Source organism: Aquarana catesbeiana, linkage group LG08 (genome assembly GCF_042186555.1).
Source record: "Aquarana catesbeiana isolate 2022-GZ linkage group LG08, ASM4218655v1, whole genome shotgun sequence".
NCBI classification, from domain to species: Eukaryota; Metazoa; Chordata; class Amphibia; order Anura; family Ranidae; genus Aquarana; species Aquarana catesbeiana.
In genome coordinates, this window is record NC_133331.1 from 280247766 (window position 1) to 280266470 (window position 18705).

The window sequence follows — 18705 nt, forward strand, 5'->3', positions numbered from 1 at the left end:
GGTTCTTTTATCCATTGGTGGTCATGCTCTGTCCCATGTTTAATCGGTGTTCAACAGGGGTTCTTCAGATTTACACTTATGTCCACTGGTGATTATGCCATCTCCAGTATTTATCCATTTTTCTTTCCAGTGGTTCATTTGTGTCCAACAGGGGTCCCTCAACTCTGTGGCAGTCCTCATGTCCATTCGTGGTCATGATGTGTCCAATATTCACACATCCTTCTGTCCAATGGTTCACCTGCATCCAACCGGAGTCCCTCAGCTCTGTGACAGTACATATTTCCATAGGTGGTCATAGTTTATATCCTTTGTTCATTCATCCTTGTGTCTAGTGGTTCATCTGTGTCCAACAAGGGTCCCTCAGCTCTGTGAGGGCCCTTATGTCCAATGGCAGTCATCCTATATCGAGTGTTCGGTTATCTGTTTACATTAGGCGGTTTGTGCATTCCCATGCAAGCCTACGTGATGGCAAAAAATTATCATCAAAATGGGTCAAATGCAGGTCAAAAGGAGGTCAACTGCAGGTCAAATGTATCAGTTAATTCAGGGCTCGACAAACCCCAAGCGCCAGGTCACATTGGCAACTAGAATTAGTGACCTGGCACCTGGGCTGCACTGCAGGAGGTGTCTTATCCCTGTGTGGCCCCCTGCGGCTGCGCTGACTAAGATACCATGCCGGTGTCTTGCCGAGAATGTTCCCTCGGCGGATAAGTTCCCCCCCTGTACTGCGCAGGCGCAGCGCCTGCGCAGTACATACTACTCTCAGCCGCCGGAGATCAAATGCTTCAATCAGCTGTACACGGCGCCTGCGCTCTGGGTCCAGGTTCCTTCCCCAACATCCAAGTGGACCTAGAGGGGGAATCTAAAAGTGCCGAGCGCAGCGAGGCCGTGCCTGAAGCGTGGCGAGCCCACAAGGGGCCCTCTTACAGGTGCAGTAGAGGGGGGAACTTATACGCCGCGCGGAACTTTCTCGACAGAACACCGGCAATTGAGGCCGCGGCTTTGTGGCCCTCTGGAGCGAGATATTTAGATTGGGGAACTGGCACCCTCCTGTGGTGGCTGTGACAAGCAGTCACTAAGGGCGCTGAGGGTTCCCCTGTCTGTTCTCACTGCCCGCCCATCTCCTTCCCAAGAGGAGAAGAGGTTGAAGTTGTTACGGGCTTCATCTGGTGCACTTTGCTTAATGGGGAGTGAACAGGGAGTGTGGGGCAGCTAGTTGGAACAACCTCAGTTGCATTTACACCCGCACAAAAGATGGAAACAGTTTTTATTAAATTTTTTTCTTTTCTTTGAAATGATTTTTTTATTATTTTTTCATTCTCCCCTGTCATGCCACAGCCACACAGCCGAAGGCCCCTTTCACACAGGTGATCCGATCAGGTCCGCCTGTCAGTTTTTCAGGCGGACCTCATCGAACCCTTCAGTCTCCTCTATGGAGCGGAAATATGTCAGTGGACAGCTTTCCACTGGCTCAATAAAAACTGGCCGCCATTTCTGTCAGACAAGCACGCTGAAACTCCTAACTCCTAACTTTTTTAGTTGGCTCCTAGATTCCAAGCAAGTACTGAGAGAGAGAAGTCTAGTATTTGACCCACAATTGCAGAGATTAGGTTCACACAGACCATTTGGCTGCTGGGTGTGACCTTTTATTCAGCTCAGCAACAGGGCACTAAGTATTTGTTAGGCAGTCTGTAGAAGCACGTAGACCATTTTATTGTCACGTAAAGCAGCAAAAAATAAATAAAATGGTAGAAAATTTACGTAAATTTATGAAATACTGTACGCATTTTTGTTTTATTTTTCTTTCAAAGCCTCAGCCCATAGAATTTTATGCATATACACATTTGCCATTTGATCATTTCTTAAGAGGGTTGATAATTGTTTTCTTTTTTAAAAAAAAAATATTTCTACAGGTCAGAGAGAAGGATCTCTGTGCAACGCTTTTGTAGTTTTTTTAAATATATATTTGTCAGTACATTTTTGACAGCTCATGCAGACAGGTAGCAAAATGTAACAAAAAACTTGAAGCCTATAGATGCCTTTCACCAAGGAGTCCTGCCCTTTCCAGCTTGGCAGATGATCAAACCAGACACATGCCTGGAGCAGCCCTTGTGAGAGACTTAAAGTATATAGTATATAGGCAAAACCTTTTTTTTCATTTTGGATAGAGCAAGGGAGGGTTACAACCCATGTCAGTTTTTTTTTTTTCACGATCTCTGTTCCATTGCGGAAATTTCGCTTCACTTCCTGTCCCATAGCCAAACAGGAAGTGAGAAGGAAATCCCCCTGCAAATTAAGGGAATTCCTTGGGGACCCCTGGGTCACCTGAACTTCTGTTCCCTTTGGAAGACTTCCCCGCTATTACTTTTCGGGGAACGAACAAAAATATGGGATTTTCTTTTACTGTCAATGATAATGGTAAACAGGACAAATGGAAAGGGTGAATCTCCCTAACGGCGGCACAGACAGTAATAAGCACCAACCAGCTTTCCAATCCATCTCCATTGTACCCAAAATGTTTTGCCTTTAGTTGTACTTAGTTGCAGCCCATAGATAACTCAATTTTCTTTCCTTTCTGCACAGGTGGAAAAAAAGAATACTGCTTGATTCCCCTATCAACACAGTCAGGTTGATGGGGCAAAGACTCCCGCAGCCCTCCCGTGCTCTGCTGGGGGTTTTTTGGGAGCGTTCCCAGCCAGCAGAGCACAATGATAACTGCTAGCGGCTATAGCCCCCAGCAGTAATTGAATGTAAAAAAAGGCTGGTTGTACCCAAGTCGATCAAGCCAACCGAATTTTGATCCATGTACTGTGTGGCATATGGCTGGCTTAACTTATTCCAGTTTTGACTGTGGTATATACAGGAATTATTGGTAGTAATGACCCATCGTAACCCTTGGAAAAAGCATTACCTTTTAAGGAAGACAGCACACATTCCTGAAGGGGCTTGGTCAGTGGGTCCGTTCGTAATGACATTCCTGTAGATCAGTTAAGGTAACACCATCCCTATATGGCCCTTTAACCAGATTTTGGATGCGTTCTTATGTATTGCCAAGTCATAACAAGGAAATAATTTTCTCCATCAATGGCCAACAACTCCAATCTGCCCGAGCCCTTAAACTAATTTGGAGTGATGTGACTAACTGCCCTCTCTTTGCTTTCTCAAGACCCCCTGCTTTCTAACTCCCTTGTCCCCTCCTCCCATGCTTGCTTTCAGGACTTCTCCAGGGCCTCTCCCAACCTCTGGAACTTCCTACCCCAATCTGTCTGCCTTTAGGTGATCCTGATAAATCATCTCTTCGGGGAAGCCTATCCTACCTAACAACTGAACTTTTATTTTCTCTGTCAACTCATCCCTTCACAGTTATTACGCTTTGTATCACATATCCCTCCTTTTATATTGTAAGTTCTCATATGCAGGGCTCTCCTAAGCCTCTTGTCTTAAATTGTATTATAACTTTACGATCTCCCTTTATTTTGTAAAGCTCTGCACAAATGGTTGGTGCTATATAATCCTGTATTATAATAATAACAGAAGATGTGTAGTATTAACAGAGTTAATAACAAAGACATATGCACGGAGTTAATCTAATAAAGAGAAACTCTTTGGACCTTCGATACCCACAGAAAGGTAAAACTCTCAGACTGGTTTCATGGTTTGACCCCAATGCACAGACACAGTAGTTGCCAATGCATTCCGGAAACCACAAGTGCTGCCGGTTCAGTTTTTTGTGCATTGGGGTGTGTTGACAGTCCATTCAAAGTGGACTGCCTTAGCACAGAGTGTCTCAACACATGAAAAACGCGTGTATTAGAGGACGCACAGAGCATTTTCAAATTTTTTTCTAACAAAATTACTTTTAAAAAAGCAATTGGGTACTCCACGTTTCATAAGCTTGTTTTATAAATAAGCAATTCAAACATTTAGGAATCATTACAATGTTGTGGTTTTATCCATAATAATACTGTGGGGGATAGAACAACAAGCCATAAGGCTATAAAAGTGACCTGGGGGTTATCACCCCAAAAAGTAACAGAAAAAATGAAATGACTAAAAAGGCAGCTTCAAGGATGACTGCCAAGTATTCAAAAGTATTAAATTCACATTGTTTTTTTTTTTACACAGATTAAAAGTGTTATATAATCATATAAAAAGTTGAACATTAATATATGTCACAAAACACTTTGTCCTTATGTGTCTACATGTTTCGTGGGTTGTCTACTTCTTCAGGATGTAGTCCTGAAAAAGTGGACAACCTGTGAAACGCGTAGACACATAAGGACAAGAGTTTTGTGCAATATTTTAAATAAAAAAAGAAAAAAGTGAGCATTGTGTATTTGTTTAGCAGCTGGCACACAAAAGGTTAACATACAACCTTCAAATGATCATAATATAACAAAAGATGTGCAGTGCTTTCTGTGATATCGTAAATCAATAAATAATCATATAATGTAAATAAAGTCCTGATATATGAATTTGTGACTTGTCTTCACCAAATCTTCAGTGTAACCCAAAATAATTCCAACAATGTGCTTGATAAGTCTAACCACTCACCAGAAAGTGGAAAAAAATAGGCCAAGAGCTTACATAACAAGCCACCGCTCCTGCCACAAGGACGCAGCGGTAATACAGTCAGCACGTAGGCCTCTCCTGACACGTTTTGTGCACGTGCTATCTATAGGCAGGAGCAGTGGCTTATTATGAAAGGTTCTTAACCTATTTGTTTTATGCCGCAGCTTTTTTGTACTTGATTTTAAGTTTTATAAACTACTACACTATAGGAGCATCCTTTGGGCTCCCATGGTTGAGCTTTTTTTGCATAGTGCCTAATCCTATCGAGGACAACCATCCTACCAATATACCAGGCAAGATGTATCACCGCTTCAGAGTAATAACCTAAAGGCACATTATCATTTATCTGGTGAGTGTACAGATTGGTGGACGTGCACGTGTGTGACAAATTGTTCCCAGGCACATTGGGTGACGTTTATCTTATAAAATAAATTAGGGTTGTCCCGATACCACTTTTTTAAGACCGAGTACAAGTACCAATACTTTTTTTCAAGTACTCATTGATACTGATTACCGATACTTTTTTCTTTTTTTTTTTAATGTCACGTAACAGTGTTTTTTTGCAAATTTTTTTTTTGTTTTTTTAAATGACAAAAAATTAAAGAAAAAATAAAGAAAAAATACCTAGATAAAAAGGTCTGATCTAGGTCAGTGCCAGGGTTAGTGGTTGAGTCAAGTAAGGATCAAAGGTCAGGGTCAATATATTTTGGGCAGGATTTTTTTTTTTTTTTAATTAGTATCAGTATGTTTTAGGTAGGACAAATAAAGCACAAAATGCACACTATTGTTTCTGGTGCTACGTGTACAAGCCAACAACTAACATACACATATGTGGTATTGCTGTGATCGTCAGGAGCAGGAGAATATATGTTGGGTTGTTCTTTGGTGGTAGGTTATAGTGCCTACAAGAAATATACAGCTAAATTTTAAAAAATTATATTTTTTTACTATTTTGGCCCAGTTTTCCTTTAATAATAAAAATAAATAAATAAATCAGGAGATATCCATTACCATTTACAACCAAATGAAAGCCCAATTTGTTCTGAAAAAAACAAGGTATAATCCACCTGGATGCACAAAGTAGTTGCGATATGTACAGGTTTACTAACACATGTCAAAGTTGCGCTTAGGCATTAAGATTTGTTTTACCCTCAGGCGTGAAGGGGTTAATCTGTGTAATAATAAAAACTGTGAAGTTTATACTTTTGAATACTTACCTGGCGTTCATCCTTGAAGGCCCCTTTTCTTCATTTTATTTTTTTCTGGGGTTTTCATCCACGTTTAATCCTTTTTTTAACCCATGACCCATCCTAGCACAAAAGCCTCCTGTTTCATGTGGGAAACTGAGATGTCCCATAAAGAAGTCAGTTGTCCGGCCATCACAGATGGCCAAAAAAAAGACAATTCCTGAAGTTCCACTTTAAGTACCAATTGTTAGGAATATGACTGCACATTTTGCTCTGTGTGAGTTCTCAGGTGTAGAAGAAGAGGATCTATCTCAGAAAAACATCTTCCACATTCCGAACATGAATAGCGCTTCTCCACCCTATGAGTGGACTGGTGTATTGTAAGTTGATCTCTTGATGGAAAACATTTTTCACATTCTGAACATGAATAAGGCTTTATCCTTGCATGAACTTTTTCATGTGAAACCAGGTTTGATCTCAGAGTAAACCTTTTTCCGCACTCCGCACAGGAATGCGGCTTCTCCCCAGTATGAATCCTTACATGCCCGATCAGTAGAGACTTCTGGGCAAAACCTCTCCCGCATTCCATACACGAATATGGTTTCTCTCCCGTGTGACTCCTCTCGTGTAAAGTAAGATGGTATTTTTTGGAAAAACCTCTTCCACATTCCAAACATGAAAACGGCTTCTCCCCCGTGTGAACTTTTCTATGGGCGTAAAAAGTTGACTTCTGGCTAAAGCTTTTCCCACAGTCCGAACATGAAAATGGCTTCATTCCTGTGTGGATTCTCTGGTGTTCAGTGAGACTGCCTCTCCGGGTAAAACATCTCCCACATTCAGAACATGAAAAGGACTTCATAGCTGTGTGAGTTCTCTGGTGACCAATGAGTTCCTGTTTCCGAGGGAAACATTTCCCACATTCTGGACAGGAGTATGGCTTCTCCCCTTCGTGACCTGGCTCGTGTGAAGTGAGGTCCTCCCTCTGGTTAAAAGAATCACCAGAAAAAGGGAATCTTTCACTTCTACAATGAGCTGTAGGATAATTGACAGGAGGCGAGTGATTGGAGAAACTTCCGCTGTGTGTAGAGGGATCAGATAATAGACCTACTCCGTAAACTGCTGGATGGAAATTTAGAGCATTGGGGCTTTCTCCTAAAGAACCAGATGTGCCACCTATATCTTCAGTTCCACCATCTACAAGAAATCAGAATGAATAATAATAATAATATAATCTGAACTCCAAGCAGCTAAATACATACATGGGAGCACATTTGTGGGTATTTGTTATTATATTTTGTCTTTGCAGAGCAAGTGTTCATGTTTTGTGATGACATTTATTTTTTTTTTATTTGATAAAATATGGAGGCCACTATGACAGGTTGAAGAAAAAAAAGAGGAAAATGTGTGACTTTATATAAATCATGCAGCCAAAGAGATAACACGACAGGGTCGTGTCTGGTGGATAATACATAATTGATAAGAACCACACATGTTACATAATAGCACGCAGCAAAAGTAAATATATAGAGTAAGTAGAGTTTATTACATACAGATAGATAACATGGTAAAAACATAGCATGGTAACATGTAAGTTCATATTGTAGGCAAGGATAAAAAAAACAAACTCATTGACATGTATTTCCATGGTAAAAATTATTAAAATATTAATTCAAATAGGTACATTCCAATAAGCCTAGCATAGGTAATAATGATGAATTGGTACACTCCAATAAGCCTTGCATATGTTATATTGGTAAGATGGTAATCTTGAATTGTATTAAGAAAGGCATCTAATATCTCAACGCGTTTCGTGGCTGAACACCACTCATCAGGAGAAGAAGAAAGGCAGGAGTCTATAACAATGATATTTAGAATTAACATTTACAGTAATATAGGGGTAGTTATAATAAATGCATCTAAATAATCCAGGACACAATGATGCATAAAAAGGGAAAACAAGGTAGAAAAGAGAGGAAAGGGAAAACTATCAAAGTCGTGATACCTGTAGTTTGGTTTTTATCCTTGCCTAAAATATGAACTTACATGTTACCATGCTATGTTATCTATCTGTTCGTAATAAACTCTACTAAAGCTGGCCATACACCTATAGATTATCTGCAGATTTTCTATGGTTAGATAGAAAATGTGCAACAGATCTCTCCATGTTCGCTAAACTGTGTGGATGGAGGAATCTCCCACTTTTTCCATCTAACCATAGAAAATCTGCAGATAATCTATAGGTGTATGGCCAGCCTTACTCTATATATTTATATACTAGGGATGGAGGCATTTGTTCTAGTTGTTCAAAGCCTCATATAAAGTCCCAATTGTTTCCTTTTCATCACTGACATCATCAATGACAGGTTATCATTTCAGCTTAGGTTATCTTCAATGCATGAGCCTAACATAAAACATATCAAGGCATTATTCAAGCTTACATGAGTTAACCACTTGACCTCCGGAAGGTTTTACACCATTTATGACCAGGATATTTTTTGCTATTTGGCACTGTGCTACTTTAACTGGCAATTGCGGGGTCAAATTACATTTTTATAATATTTTTTCACACAAAAAGAGCTTTTTTTTGGTGATATATGTTCAGATCACCACTGGGATTTTTATTTTCTTGCGATATAAAACGAAAAAGACCGAAAATTTTGAAAAAACATATATTTTCTACTTGATAAAACATATCCAATAAAAATTGTTACAATTTTTTATTTATTTCTAGGCCAAAAATATTAGGTCAAAATATATTCTGCTACATGTCCTTGGTAAAAAAAAAAAAATACCAATAAGTGTATATTAATTGGTGGTATCGGGCAGGTTGGGGTGGTATAGCGCAGGTTGTGCAAAAGTTATAGCATCTACAAACTATGGGATATATACTGGAATTTACACAGCTACAGACACTATACTGTAATGGCGGTCATCAGCAATTACTGCGATAGTGTGGCGGGCAATCTGAAGCCAAGAGACACTGTCTGGGAGGGTCACTAACTGACACTGACATTGCTAGTAACACTAATACAGTGATCAGTAATAATACTGTACTAATGACACTGTACTAATGACACTGACTGGGAAGGAGTTAACATCTAGGGGCAATCAAGGGGTTAACTGTGTGCCTAACAATGTGTAATGTGTGCTGCTTTTACTTTATTTTGTGGCTGTTTTTTCCTCCCTGCTTTTCAGGGTGAAGAAACAGCCAGATCACTGTTCACAGTACACAGAGTTCTGTGTTTTTGTAAACACAGAACTGTGTGTGATTGGACACAGATGATAAGCTGACTTCAGCCAAAGTCATTGGCTGAAATCAGCTGCCAAACGCGTGCTGTGTCCAATCACAGCACAGGTCGGCAGGGGGCATGCGCACTGCCGAAGCTGGAAGAATCAGCCAACATACAGGAACGTGATTGTGCCTGCACCTGCCACCCGCTTGCAGTAGATTTACCTCATCAGGTCTGCAAATAGATGTTATCCTTCTAAGCCTTGTGGGAGACCTAAGCATTCTGGGCAAACAATATGTAAATATCAAGTTTGGATGGCAGAGTTCTGACATGCCCTCTGTGCAATAATGTAGTAATGGTAGTGGTGTCGTATTGCTAAATACAAACTAAGCACCCTAACTTGGGGTCTACAAGGACACTGAAGAACATATAAGAAGCATGTACACCATCAACATGAAACCTAGCAGAAGCTCAGGACCTTGAAAAAAGAAAACAGGATAGATAGGGAGGCGACACTGATCCTTCACCAAAAAGCCTACAATTATGGGTAAAGCTACAGTTGTGGCCAACTTGGGTCATACTATGCAGTGATGTTGCTATAGGTGGGGGCGGCCTGCACCGGGTGACACCCGCCAGAGGGATGACACCGGGGCCGCCGCTACACAGTGCACTATATTGCGTGCACTTGTAGAGCTGCATCGGAGCGGTGCAAGGGAGGCTGCCTGTAACACTCCCCAGTCAGTGAAGCTAACCCTCAGGGATCTTCAATATCTCCTTCAGCTGGGGTTGGTGGACGGAGCTGGGGGTGTGGCTGCCTCCTCCACTCCTCCCACAGACTTCTTTACTCTAGCTGATCCCATGGCTGAAGGAGGAGAAAGAGGCGAGGACACAGTAGCCTCGAGTGTCTTCATCTGCAGCTATGCTATAAGGTACTGCAAACTGTCACTGCATAGATCCCTAACCTGCCCTGTACCACCCCAACCTGCCCTATACCACCCCAACCTGCCCTATTCCACCCCAAACTGCCCTATACCACCATAACCTGCCCTATACCACCCCAGCCTGCCCTATACTACCCTAACCTGCCACTATACCATCTTATACTACCCTAACCTGTCACTATACCACCCTATACTATCATTTACAAGGACTGGTTTGGGGTGCGCCCCGTGACCGTGCACTGCCTGCAGGGCAGGATACACGGGGAGGGGGGTGACACCATGTTTTACCTCGCCAGGTGACACCAACTCTAGTGACACCACTGATACTGTGTGTTCACAAAAGCTAAACTGAAACCACCAAGTTTCTACCAGACTTATTTGGTCTCAGGACTGTAAAAATGGGAGATGTGTCCTTCCAACACAAGCTGTCCCTTGCCAAAGCAAACATTTACTTTTAGGGAGAAATGTCTGTTGGAGGATTGAAAATGTTAGAGCTCATTTACACTTGCTTCGATTTTAACACACATTAAAGCGACTACCACTTCAACATGTTTTTTGTTCATGTGTTTTTGATGCTTCGCCTATGTTTTTTTGAAGCTTGGCAAATGTCCTGCGTGTGTTGATTTTTTATTTGTTTTAAAGGCGCCCATTAGAACCCTGGCTCAGTAGTACCGCCACTCGGCAAATTCCTAGCTTATTAGTACCCCCAGTTTTGCTGATCTCCCACTCAGTGGTAAACTCTGGTTTGCTGACCCTCCTTTTTCCAGTTCCTGCTCATGTCCCGCTACATTGCTCCTATGCTGCTCATCACATGTGACATTGCTAGTTTCTCCTGCTCCCATCGTCCAGCTCTGATGATCCTCTGCCACTCAGTCCTCTCTCTCCAGTCCCTGCTCACCTTCTGCTATAGCATTCCCATGATGCACATCACATGTGCCGTCTGCTAGTTGCTCTGCTCCAATCCAGACCCGGCTCACCTTCCTGCTGCTTCACATTGCACACCAGATGTGACGTCTGCACCATACACTCCCAGAAAATATACACATGAACCAGAAGTGACTGCTGATTACGTCTTTACAATTTGCTTTCTGGTTTCCCAGTGCATCCTGGGATATCTCATACCTGCAATACCTCCAAAACAAAGTGAAGCTAACGCTAAATAAAAGCCTCTCAAAAGGTGCAGGTGCTGTAAACGAGCATTGTCATCTATGGATGCTTTTGAGACGCTTTGAAGCACCAAGAAAGTGACATGGGGTATAATTTTTGAAGCGAAGCAAACAACGCATGAACGGGACTGTAAGGTAACCATTTTATTTAGTGACGGGTATGAGTAGTGACAGGTGATTGGCATTAGAGTGCTTCAAAAAGGCATGTCCAATGCCACATTTTGAAGCAAGTGTAAAGGTGCTCTTAAAGTTGCTATGGGATAGAGAGCACTAGAAATGATGGAAGGAGAGAATAAAAAGGCTTAGCAAGCCAACTGTGGCAGGACTGTCATTAGAGAAAGCGATAATGAAAATAAAAACCTAGTGGGATTTAAACCTAGGAACCCAGACCATCAATGCAGAGGTGCCTAGACATAGTCCTTCTGCAAATATGCCATTTACCATCTTTCTTGCCAAGTCCTGCTCCATTTTACACTCCTAATTCTGCTCGAAAGACAACCACATCTGGCTTAGATGTTATTACTCACGTGTGCTGATCTCCAAAAGAACTTCTTCCTCTTTAATCATTACTTCTATTTCTTCCTCTTCTTCAGCTTTGACATTTGTCTGAGTAGCTCTGGTCTCTCCGGGGTCTGTAAATAAAGATAAGCTTGAAGCCCCCTGTACTGAGATGTATGAGAGACCCCAGAGAGTGTGTGTGGGGGGGAGACTGGTCTTGTCTCTTGGCTGGTAACACACAATGACATGATGTGAGGAGGAGAGTCGGAGTCTAATAGAGGCTGATGGCTCCTGACTCCCCCACTGGGCACATACTGTCTCCCCATTACTGTCTACTGACAGAGGAGGGGGGAGAAGAAGAGATTGTTGTAGTGACTGAACAAGGAGAATCTGGGACTCTTCTCTGGATTTACTGTCTATTACTCACCTGTGCTGATTTCTGGAGGGAATTCCTTCTTCTTATACAGATCATCACCCATCGCATATGGCTCCTCTTCTTCATCCATGGGTTCAGTTCTACAGTCAGTCTGGTTTACATCCAGCATCACCTATATTACAATGATTCCTTTAAAAAAAGTTTTCCAATTGTCACAAAGTATTTTACTGATTCAATTTTTAGTTAAAGTGTGCTTCAATATTCAGTTTTTGATACTCCTGACATTATAGGAACTCCACAAACACACACACAAGTCACCATCCAGACACATCCCTTGTCTGTTACTGAATAATGTCCCAGAATTCCCGGCACCACTCACCTCCCTTGTCAGCAGTTCAATCATTTTCTGGGTTACTTCTAGGATCTTCTTCTTGTCTTTTCTCAAAGAGTGAGATAGAGGCTCCATGAAGGAACTTGATGTCTTCTTCATGTTGGAAGGAGCCAAGCCAGCAGATAACTTGAACGCTATATAATTCTATATATATACATGAAAGCAAAAATGCCAAATTATACACCCATCCAAACAATATCTTTTTCCTATTAAATTAGAGATGCAAGATATTATGTGACCCTCAAAGAATCCTCCTCACCTCTCCGGTCAGGTCTGTGTTTTATTAATAGAGATAAGAGTGATGTCATGTGACCTCCCAGAATCCTCCTCACCTCTCCGGTCAGGTCTGTGTTTTATTAATAGAGATAAGAGTGATGTCATGTGATCTCCCAAAATCCTCCTCATCTCTCCAGTCAGCTCTGTGTTTTATTAATAGAGATAAGAGTGATGTCATGTGACCTCCCAAAATCCTCCTCATCTCTCCAGTCAGGTCTATGTTTTATTAATAAAGATTAGAGTGATGTCATGTGACCTCCCAGAATCTTCCTCACCTCCCTAGTCAGGTCTGTGTTTTATTACTAGAGATAAGAGTGATGTCATGTGACCTCCCAGAATCCTCCTCACCTCTCCATTCAGTAAGTAGATGATCTCCAGGGTAAGGTCTAATATTTTCTTAGTCATGTGATGCCACTCCTCCTCCATCCTTAAGTGGTCTATTTAGAGATGTTCCTAGTACACCTTTTTTGCTTTAAGGTGTGTTTGCCATATAAAAAAAAAATATCTGCAAGGAGAAAAAAAAGTGTGTATAATATAAATATATATATATATATATATATATATATATATATATATATATATATATATATATATATATATATATATATATATCATAGACATCTTGAAAAGTTTTTAAAATAAGCTAGTGAACAAGTGGGAGGGATGGGGAAGGGGAGAGGAAGTATGCAGTATAGTAGATGTTGTAGATTGCACATACATGTAGCAACATGGTCCCAAGATCACATGACCATGCCTGGAAACTGAGACTTTCCCATAAGGGCCAATGTGGTGACTTACCTGGTGGTGACATGAGCGGCATAATCCCCAAAAACCAATGTTAAAAGTCCTCTAACATACAGCAACCTGGGAGCCCTAAAACAATTATTGGAGGTACCTCTTTTCCAAGGCCTGAAGATGGAACGCTAATGAGCGGTTGTTAGGTGACTAACTTGGCACAAGGGAGAGAAGTTCTGTCCGTGGAGAGCTCTTAGCCCCGGTTCACACAGGGGCGGCACGACCTGCAGGTCGCCTCACTGAGGCAACCTGCACACGACTGCCATGGCAACTTGCAAAACGACTTCTGTATAGAAGTCTATGCAAGTCGCCTCAAGTCGCCCCAAAAGAAGCACAGGAACCTTTTTGTAAGTTGGAGCGACTTGTGTCGCTCCTATTAGAACGGTTCCATTGTACAGAACGGGAGGCGACTTGTCAGGCGACTAGGTCGCCTGACAAGTCGCCCCTGTGTGAACCGGCACTGAGGGCTTGTTCACATGGGTTGGCTTGGGGTGGTAAAAATAGGTGCTTGAGCTGGAGTTTCACCATCCCCAACTGGCCCTCATAACTCAACATAGCAAACGGAGAGGGTTGCATATACGTATGTCATGGCAAAAATGATAACCCTGTTTCATTTGGTAGCCAGTACCTGCACTGCAACCATCCTGCATGTGGTTGTGGCATTGTGGTGCAGGATTTTCAGGGTTAAAACAGGCAGAGAGGATGTGACATATTACCTCTCAGTCACTTGTCAACCACCCCCTAAACAGTGGTAAGGGCTGCCGCTGGTGTAAATGAGCCCTGATGGGGCTTCCTCTGCTCTGAAGGGGTTCTAGGATTTGGCTGGGGCAGTGTCACGCAGAAGGATTGAAAATGGCATGCAGTACCAATATCGTGAACGGCCCATCGCTGATAGCAACCCATCCCTGTCTGCCCATATTACCCATTACATTGCCCAATTAGCATTTCCCCCAACTTCATTGCTGAACCCTTGTGTGTTCATCCGGTGCTGGTCATACACCTGTAGAATTAAAAAAAATGGGTTTTAGGAATGTTTGTTTGACTTTTTAATAGTTAAAGGGGTAAAATCGATGATCATTTTTCACCACAGCAATGGGTGGATCGAAGGGGAAGGATGGAAAAAATGTATTGAATGACGAGATATTTTTCTGAATTTCTGTACAAATTTAATTCTACTGGTGTATGGCCATCTTAGGGCGGAACTAAACCTCCTCTCCTTTACAGCCAGGGAAGCAGCCATCCGTTTGATCTGCAGTTGGCATGGTGTTGGACATGATCAGTTATAACACCAGCATTTGTTGCTACCCTGTTTCCCCGAAAATAAGACCTAGCGTGATTGTCGGTGATGGCTGCAATATAAGCCCTACCCCCCAAATAAGCCCTACCCTGTTTCCCCGAAAATAAGCCCTACCCTGAAAATAAGACCTACAAGGACTTTAACTAGGGCTTATTTGGGGGGTAGGGCTTATATTGCAGCCATCACCGACAATGACGCTAGGTCTTATTTTCGGGGAAACAGGGTATACATTTGATTGCTTGACATTTTGGTTGCCTTAAATGTTATGCCACGTACACACAACCGTACTTTCCATCAGAATAGACTCCGACGGTCTTTCCCGACGGAGTTCCGCTGAAACGGACTTGCCTACACACGATCACACCAAAGTCCGATCGTTTAGAATGCGATGACATACGATGGGACTAGAAAAAGGAAGTTCAATAGCCAGTAGCCAATAGCTGCCCTTGCGTCGTTTTTGGTCCGTTGGAATAACATACAGATGAGCGTTTTTCCCGATAGGAACTGATTCCGTCAGAAAGATTTGAAACATGTTCTATTTCTAGGTCCGTCAGAATTTTAGAAAGAAAAAGTCAGATGAAGCCCACACACGATTGGAACGTCCGACTGAATGATTCCGTCAGACCTTTTCTGCCGGAAAGTCCGGTCGTGTGTACGCGGCATAACTGTTTTGAGAAACAGGACCTTTTCAGATGGGAAGCCGGGAAAGCAGTAAAAACAAGTGGCTAAGCTGGAGTTTTATTGCCCCCAGCCACTCACAGACAGACAGGACTGTACACATGCACACCTGCAAAGCTTTGTTTCGTGCCCATGGCAATATTAAAGTGGAAGTCCAGTCAAATACCAACTATACTTAAAGCGGAACTAAACCCATCAATTTAACAGTTTCAAAGAACACAATGGTTGTGCTCTCAACCAAACTATCAAACCATCCAACGGCTGGTGTCATAATTGATCACATGTGCAGCATCATGGCAGTTGAACATCAAACAAACAGAGGCCAAGATGGCAGCTTCCTTGACTGAAAAGATAGGAGGGTATAGTTCTGCTTTAACCACCTTCCTATGGGCACTTTCACCCCCTTTCTCCCCAGGCCAATTTTCAGCTTTCAGAGCGGTCGCACTTTGAATGATAATTGTGTGGTTATGCAACCCTGTACGTATATGAAATTATCTTTTTTTTTTTAGACAGATAAAGTTTTCTGTTGGCAGCATTTAATCACGACTGGGTTTTTTATTTTTTGCTAAACAAACAAAAAAAAGCCCCCCCAAAAAAAAAAAAAAAAAAAAAAACAACTTTTTTTTTTTGTTATAAAATTTTGCAAATATGTACTTACTTTTTCTTTTTCACTGATGTGCGCTGATGAGGCTTCCCTGATGGGCTCTGATAAACTCCACCGATGAGGCTGCACTGGTGCACTGCATTGATGGGCACTGATGAGGCGGCACTAATGATCAGTGCCCTGATTATAAGTGTAAATGTCCCCTGTCACAAGATCGCCGGTTATCGGCTTTCCTCAGACGGTGACAACGCTGAAGAAAGAAAATGCTGATAACTGGCATTTATTTACATGTGATGAGCTGTGATCGGACACAGCTGATTACATGGTAAAGGGCTCCTGTGATTGGCCCTTTACCTCGATCTGGTATCAGCTGTGTCCGAAGAGGAGGCGTCAATAGATGACCTCACAGAAGTGGCCACGCTGTAGCTATAATTCAGCTATAGCGCAGTCGGCAAGTGGTTACACCTGCTCCCATCCCCATTCTAACTACCCTGTAGAGGACAGATGTGTATACTTACCTATTCCCTGGGCACTTGGGTCTGGTCACATGATCGGCTCCCAGTTCAGTGTAGAGAAGGGACGGCCAACAACAGATGCCCCCATAGCAAGCCTATGGGTGACATCAGTGTCCAGGCTCTGCAGGTGTTGTCAGTGATCTCTCCACTTCACCAAAGCTGGCCGCTGGAGGGATCATGTGATCGGACCAGAACACCCTCAGAATAGGTAAGTATAGACATCTTTCCTTTACAGGGTATTTTGTACAGGGCTTAGAATGGGAGTGGGAGCAGGTTTAAGTATAATTAGTATTTGACTGGAATTCTACTTTACCGCAAGCACAGAATTTGACAGACAGCACCGCCTGTCAAACACAGATCTTGAGTTCAATGGGCCCACAGTGCAACTGCGAACTGAGCGCTTGGCTTGCAGTTATGGTGCAGCCCCGCAATGTAAAATTGTCATTCAGCAATTTAAAACAGATAACAGGCGCCTCCTGAATGCCTGCTATGCCGATCTCTGAAATGCGATGCACCACAGACCACTTTTCAGAGGACGGTAAGCAGTACTGCTACTGTGAAAGAAGCCTTAAATTGAAAGGTTAGTTCACCTTTAGATCCCTTTCACACGTAGGCGCTTTGCAGGCGCTATAGCGTTAAAAATAATGTCTGCAAAGCGCCCTGAAACAGCGGCTCCATGGCATGGCCTGGTGGAAGCCCAGGCTGAGGTTGTCACTCTCATACCACCATAGGACTCCATCGATGTACGGCACCAGGGATCTTTCCTTTCTTCCTTCCCATAATTCAACATTAGTCAGAGCTGCACAGTTTATTTTTCTCTAAAGACGCCTCTTATCTGCATAGGCAGTTTTTTTTTTTTTTTTTTTCATTTTTTTCGTAAAGATGAACCGACCCTTTAAGTCTATGGGTAGAGGAATCATCTGGAATACTTAGTCCACTCCTTGCTCCAGCAGGCTTCCAGGCGCGCTCTCATATATACTTTGATGCTCCAGGTTGGAAGTGGGCGGTCACAGACAACACAGGACTGCTGCACTGGTCCAGCACTGTATGAGTGCGACCACCGGCGAGAGCGCCACACAAAAGAGGGGGTCACACAGTATGGAGGAAGCATACCAGAGCGAGCGAACAGGAGCAGTAACCCTTGCACCCTCCTCCTAAGTGGGTGGGCCTATTGCACAGCTCAGTTTTACAAAAGTCCAAAAATTCAGCTTCAATGCAACCAGGTGGAACCTTTTGAGAAATGACCATCGGCCCGGCTCCACGTGAACGAGCTTGCTAACAGTGCTCCTCAATAGTCATATTCTCTATGACACAATTTATGCCCCCCAGTGCTATACTCCCCAGCTAATGTTCTATACATCAGAGAGCTTGCAGGAAGATGATGATGTGTGGAGGTGACATGATCCCCCCATCCAGAACACACATACTGCTGGGATCCCCTTCTCTCATTATAAGAAAATCATTATTACCTCCTCTTCACTGGGCACACACTTTGCAGCTTCACACCCCCACCAGGAAGTTACTTTAAAAAGAAAAACTCCTCCCTACTCCACTTGGCTACAAGAAAATGGTTGCCTCTTGCTGGGTACAATGATGCAAACAAACAAACAAAAAAAATCTAATATTTAACAAGGCTTTGTATCAGAAGGAAAATATTTGAAACTCAGAAAGGATTTTTTTTTTTTAATTTGAGATAACTAGTAAACGAATTACATAGCATTTGGTCTACAGCAAAATGGACGCAGCCTTCCTTGCACTGAGGAAACTTCCTCCTTTCACATAGTCAACAGTCTCCCTCTAGGTGGTAGCTCTGTCTTCATGCTGGTGTTTCATCATTTGGCGACCCGTTGTTTCGTCAGATTAGGCGACCCGTCAGATTTTGTAACGGAAGTGACGGTCCGTCGCCGCCATCTTGCTAAACCCAGCACTGGTACATAGTAAGGATACACTGAGAAGTGGAAAGCGGACATCTTGTTACACCCACCGAAGTTTTGCATTTTACACTTATTTTTAACAGTAAAGTGAGTTTATATAGTGAAATACAGTACTTAGAACTCCGTCTGACTGTTTAGATGTTGAATTTTAAAAGCAGTGGAGTTCTAAGTACTGTACTTCACTATATAAACTCAATTTACTGTTACAAATAAGTGTAAAATGCAAAACTGGTGGGTGTAACAAG

The 18705-nt window shown here is 42.5% G+C and overlaps 2 protein-coding genes across 3 annotated transcripts in view; both read right to left on the bottom strand.

The window, feature by feature from the left end:
• The window catches only part of LOC141106754 (uncharacterized), a 227636-nt gene that overhangs the window by 17082 nt on the left and 191849 nt on the right, over positions 1-18705 (bottom strand). The window contains exon 27 of the mRNA XM_073597681.1: positions 1408-1418. Within this exon, the coding sequence (XP_073453782.1) occupies positions 1408-1418 (11 nt within the window). The remainder of the gene's footprint in view (positions 1-1407; positions 1419-18705) is intronic.
• LOC141104524 (uncharacterized) lies at positions 3882-18081 on the bottom strand. Of its 2 annotated transcripts, none has more exons than XM_073594118.1 (6): positions 17996-18081; positions 12986-13142; positions 12350-12505; positions 12022-12142; positions 11624-11728; positions 3882-6953 (listed from the first exon to the last, which is right to left on the bottom strand). In XM_073594118.1, the coding sequence occupies exons 2-6, from the start codon at positions 13061-13063 to the stop codon at positions 6007-6009; spliced, it is 1407 nt and encodes a 468-aa protein (XP_073450219.1). In that variant the 5' UTR covers positions 13064-13142; positions 17996-18081; the 3' UTR covers positions 3882-6006. The 2 variants fall into 2 exon arrangements, with proteins under 2 accessions (XP_073450219.1, XP_073450220.1); XM_073594119.1 differs by lacking the exon at positions 17996-18081 and adding an exon at positions 16066-17971.

Coding starts and splice junctions, on each gene's coding strand:
- LOC141104524 (XM_073594118.1), bottom strand. CDS start 13,063: ATGGAGGAGGAGTGGCATCACATGACTAAGAAAATATTAGACCTTACC. Junction 12,506..12,985: donor TCTACTTACTGAATGGAGAG/GTGAGGAGGATT, acceptor GTATATATATAG/AATTATATAGCGTTCAAGTT. Junction 12,143..12,349: donor TTGAACTGCTGACAAGGGAG/GTGAGTGGTGCC, acceptor ATTGTAATATAG/GTGATGCTGGATGTAAACCA.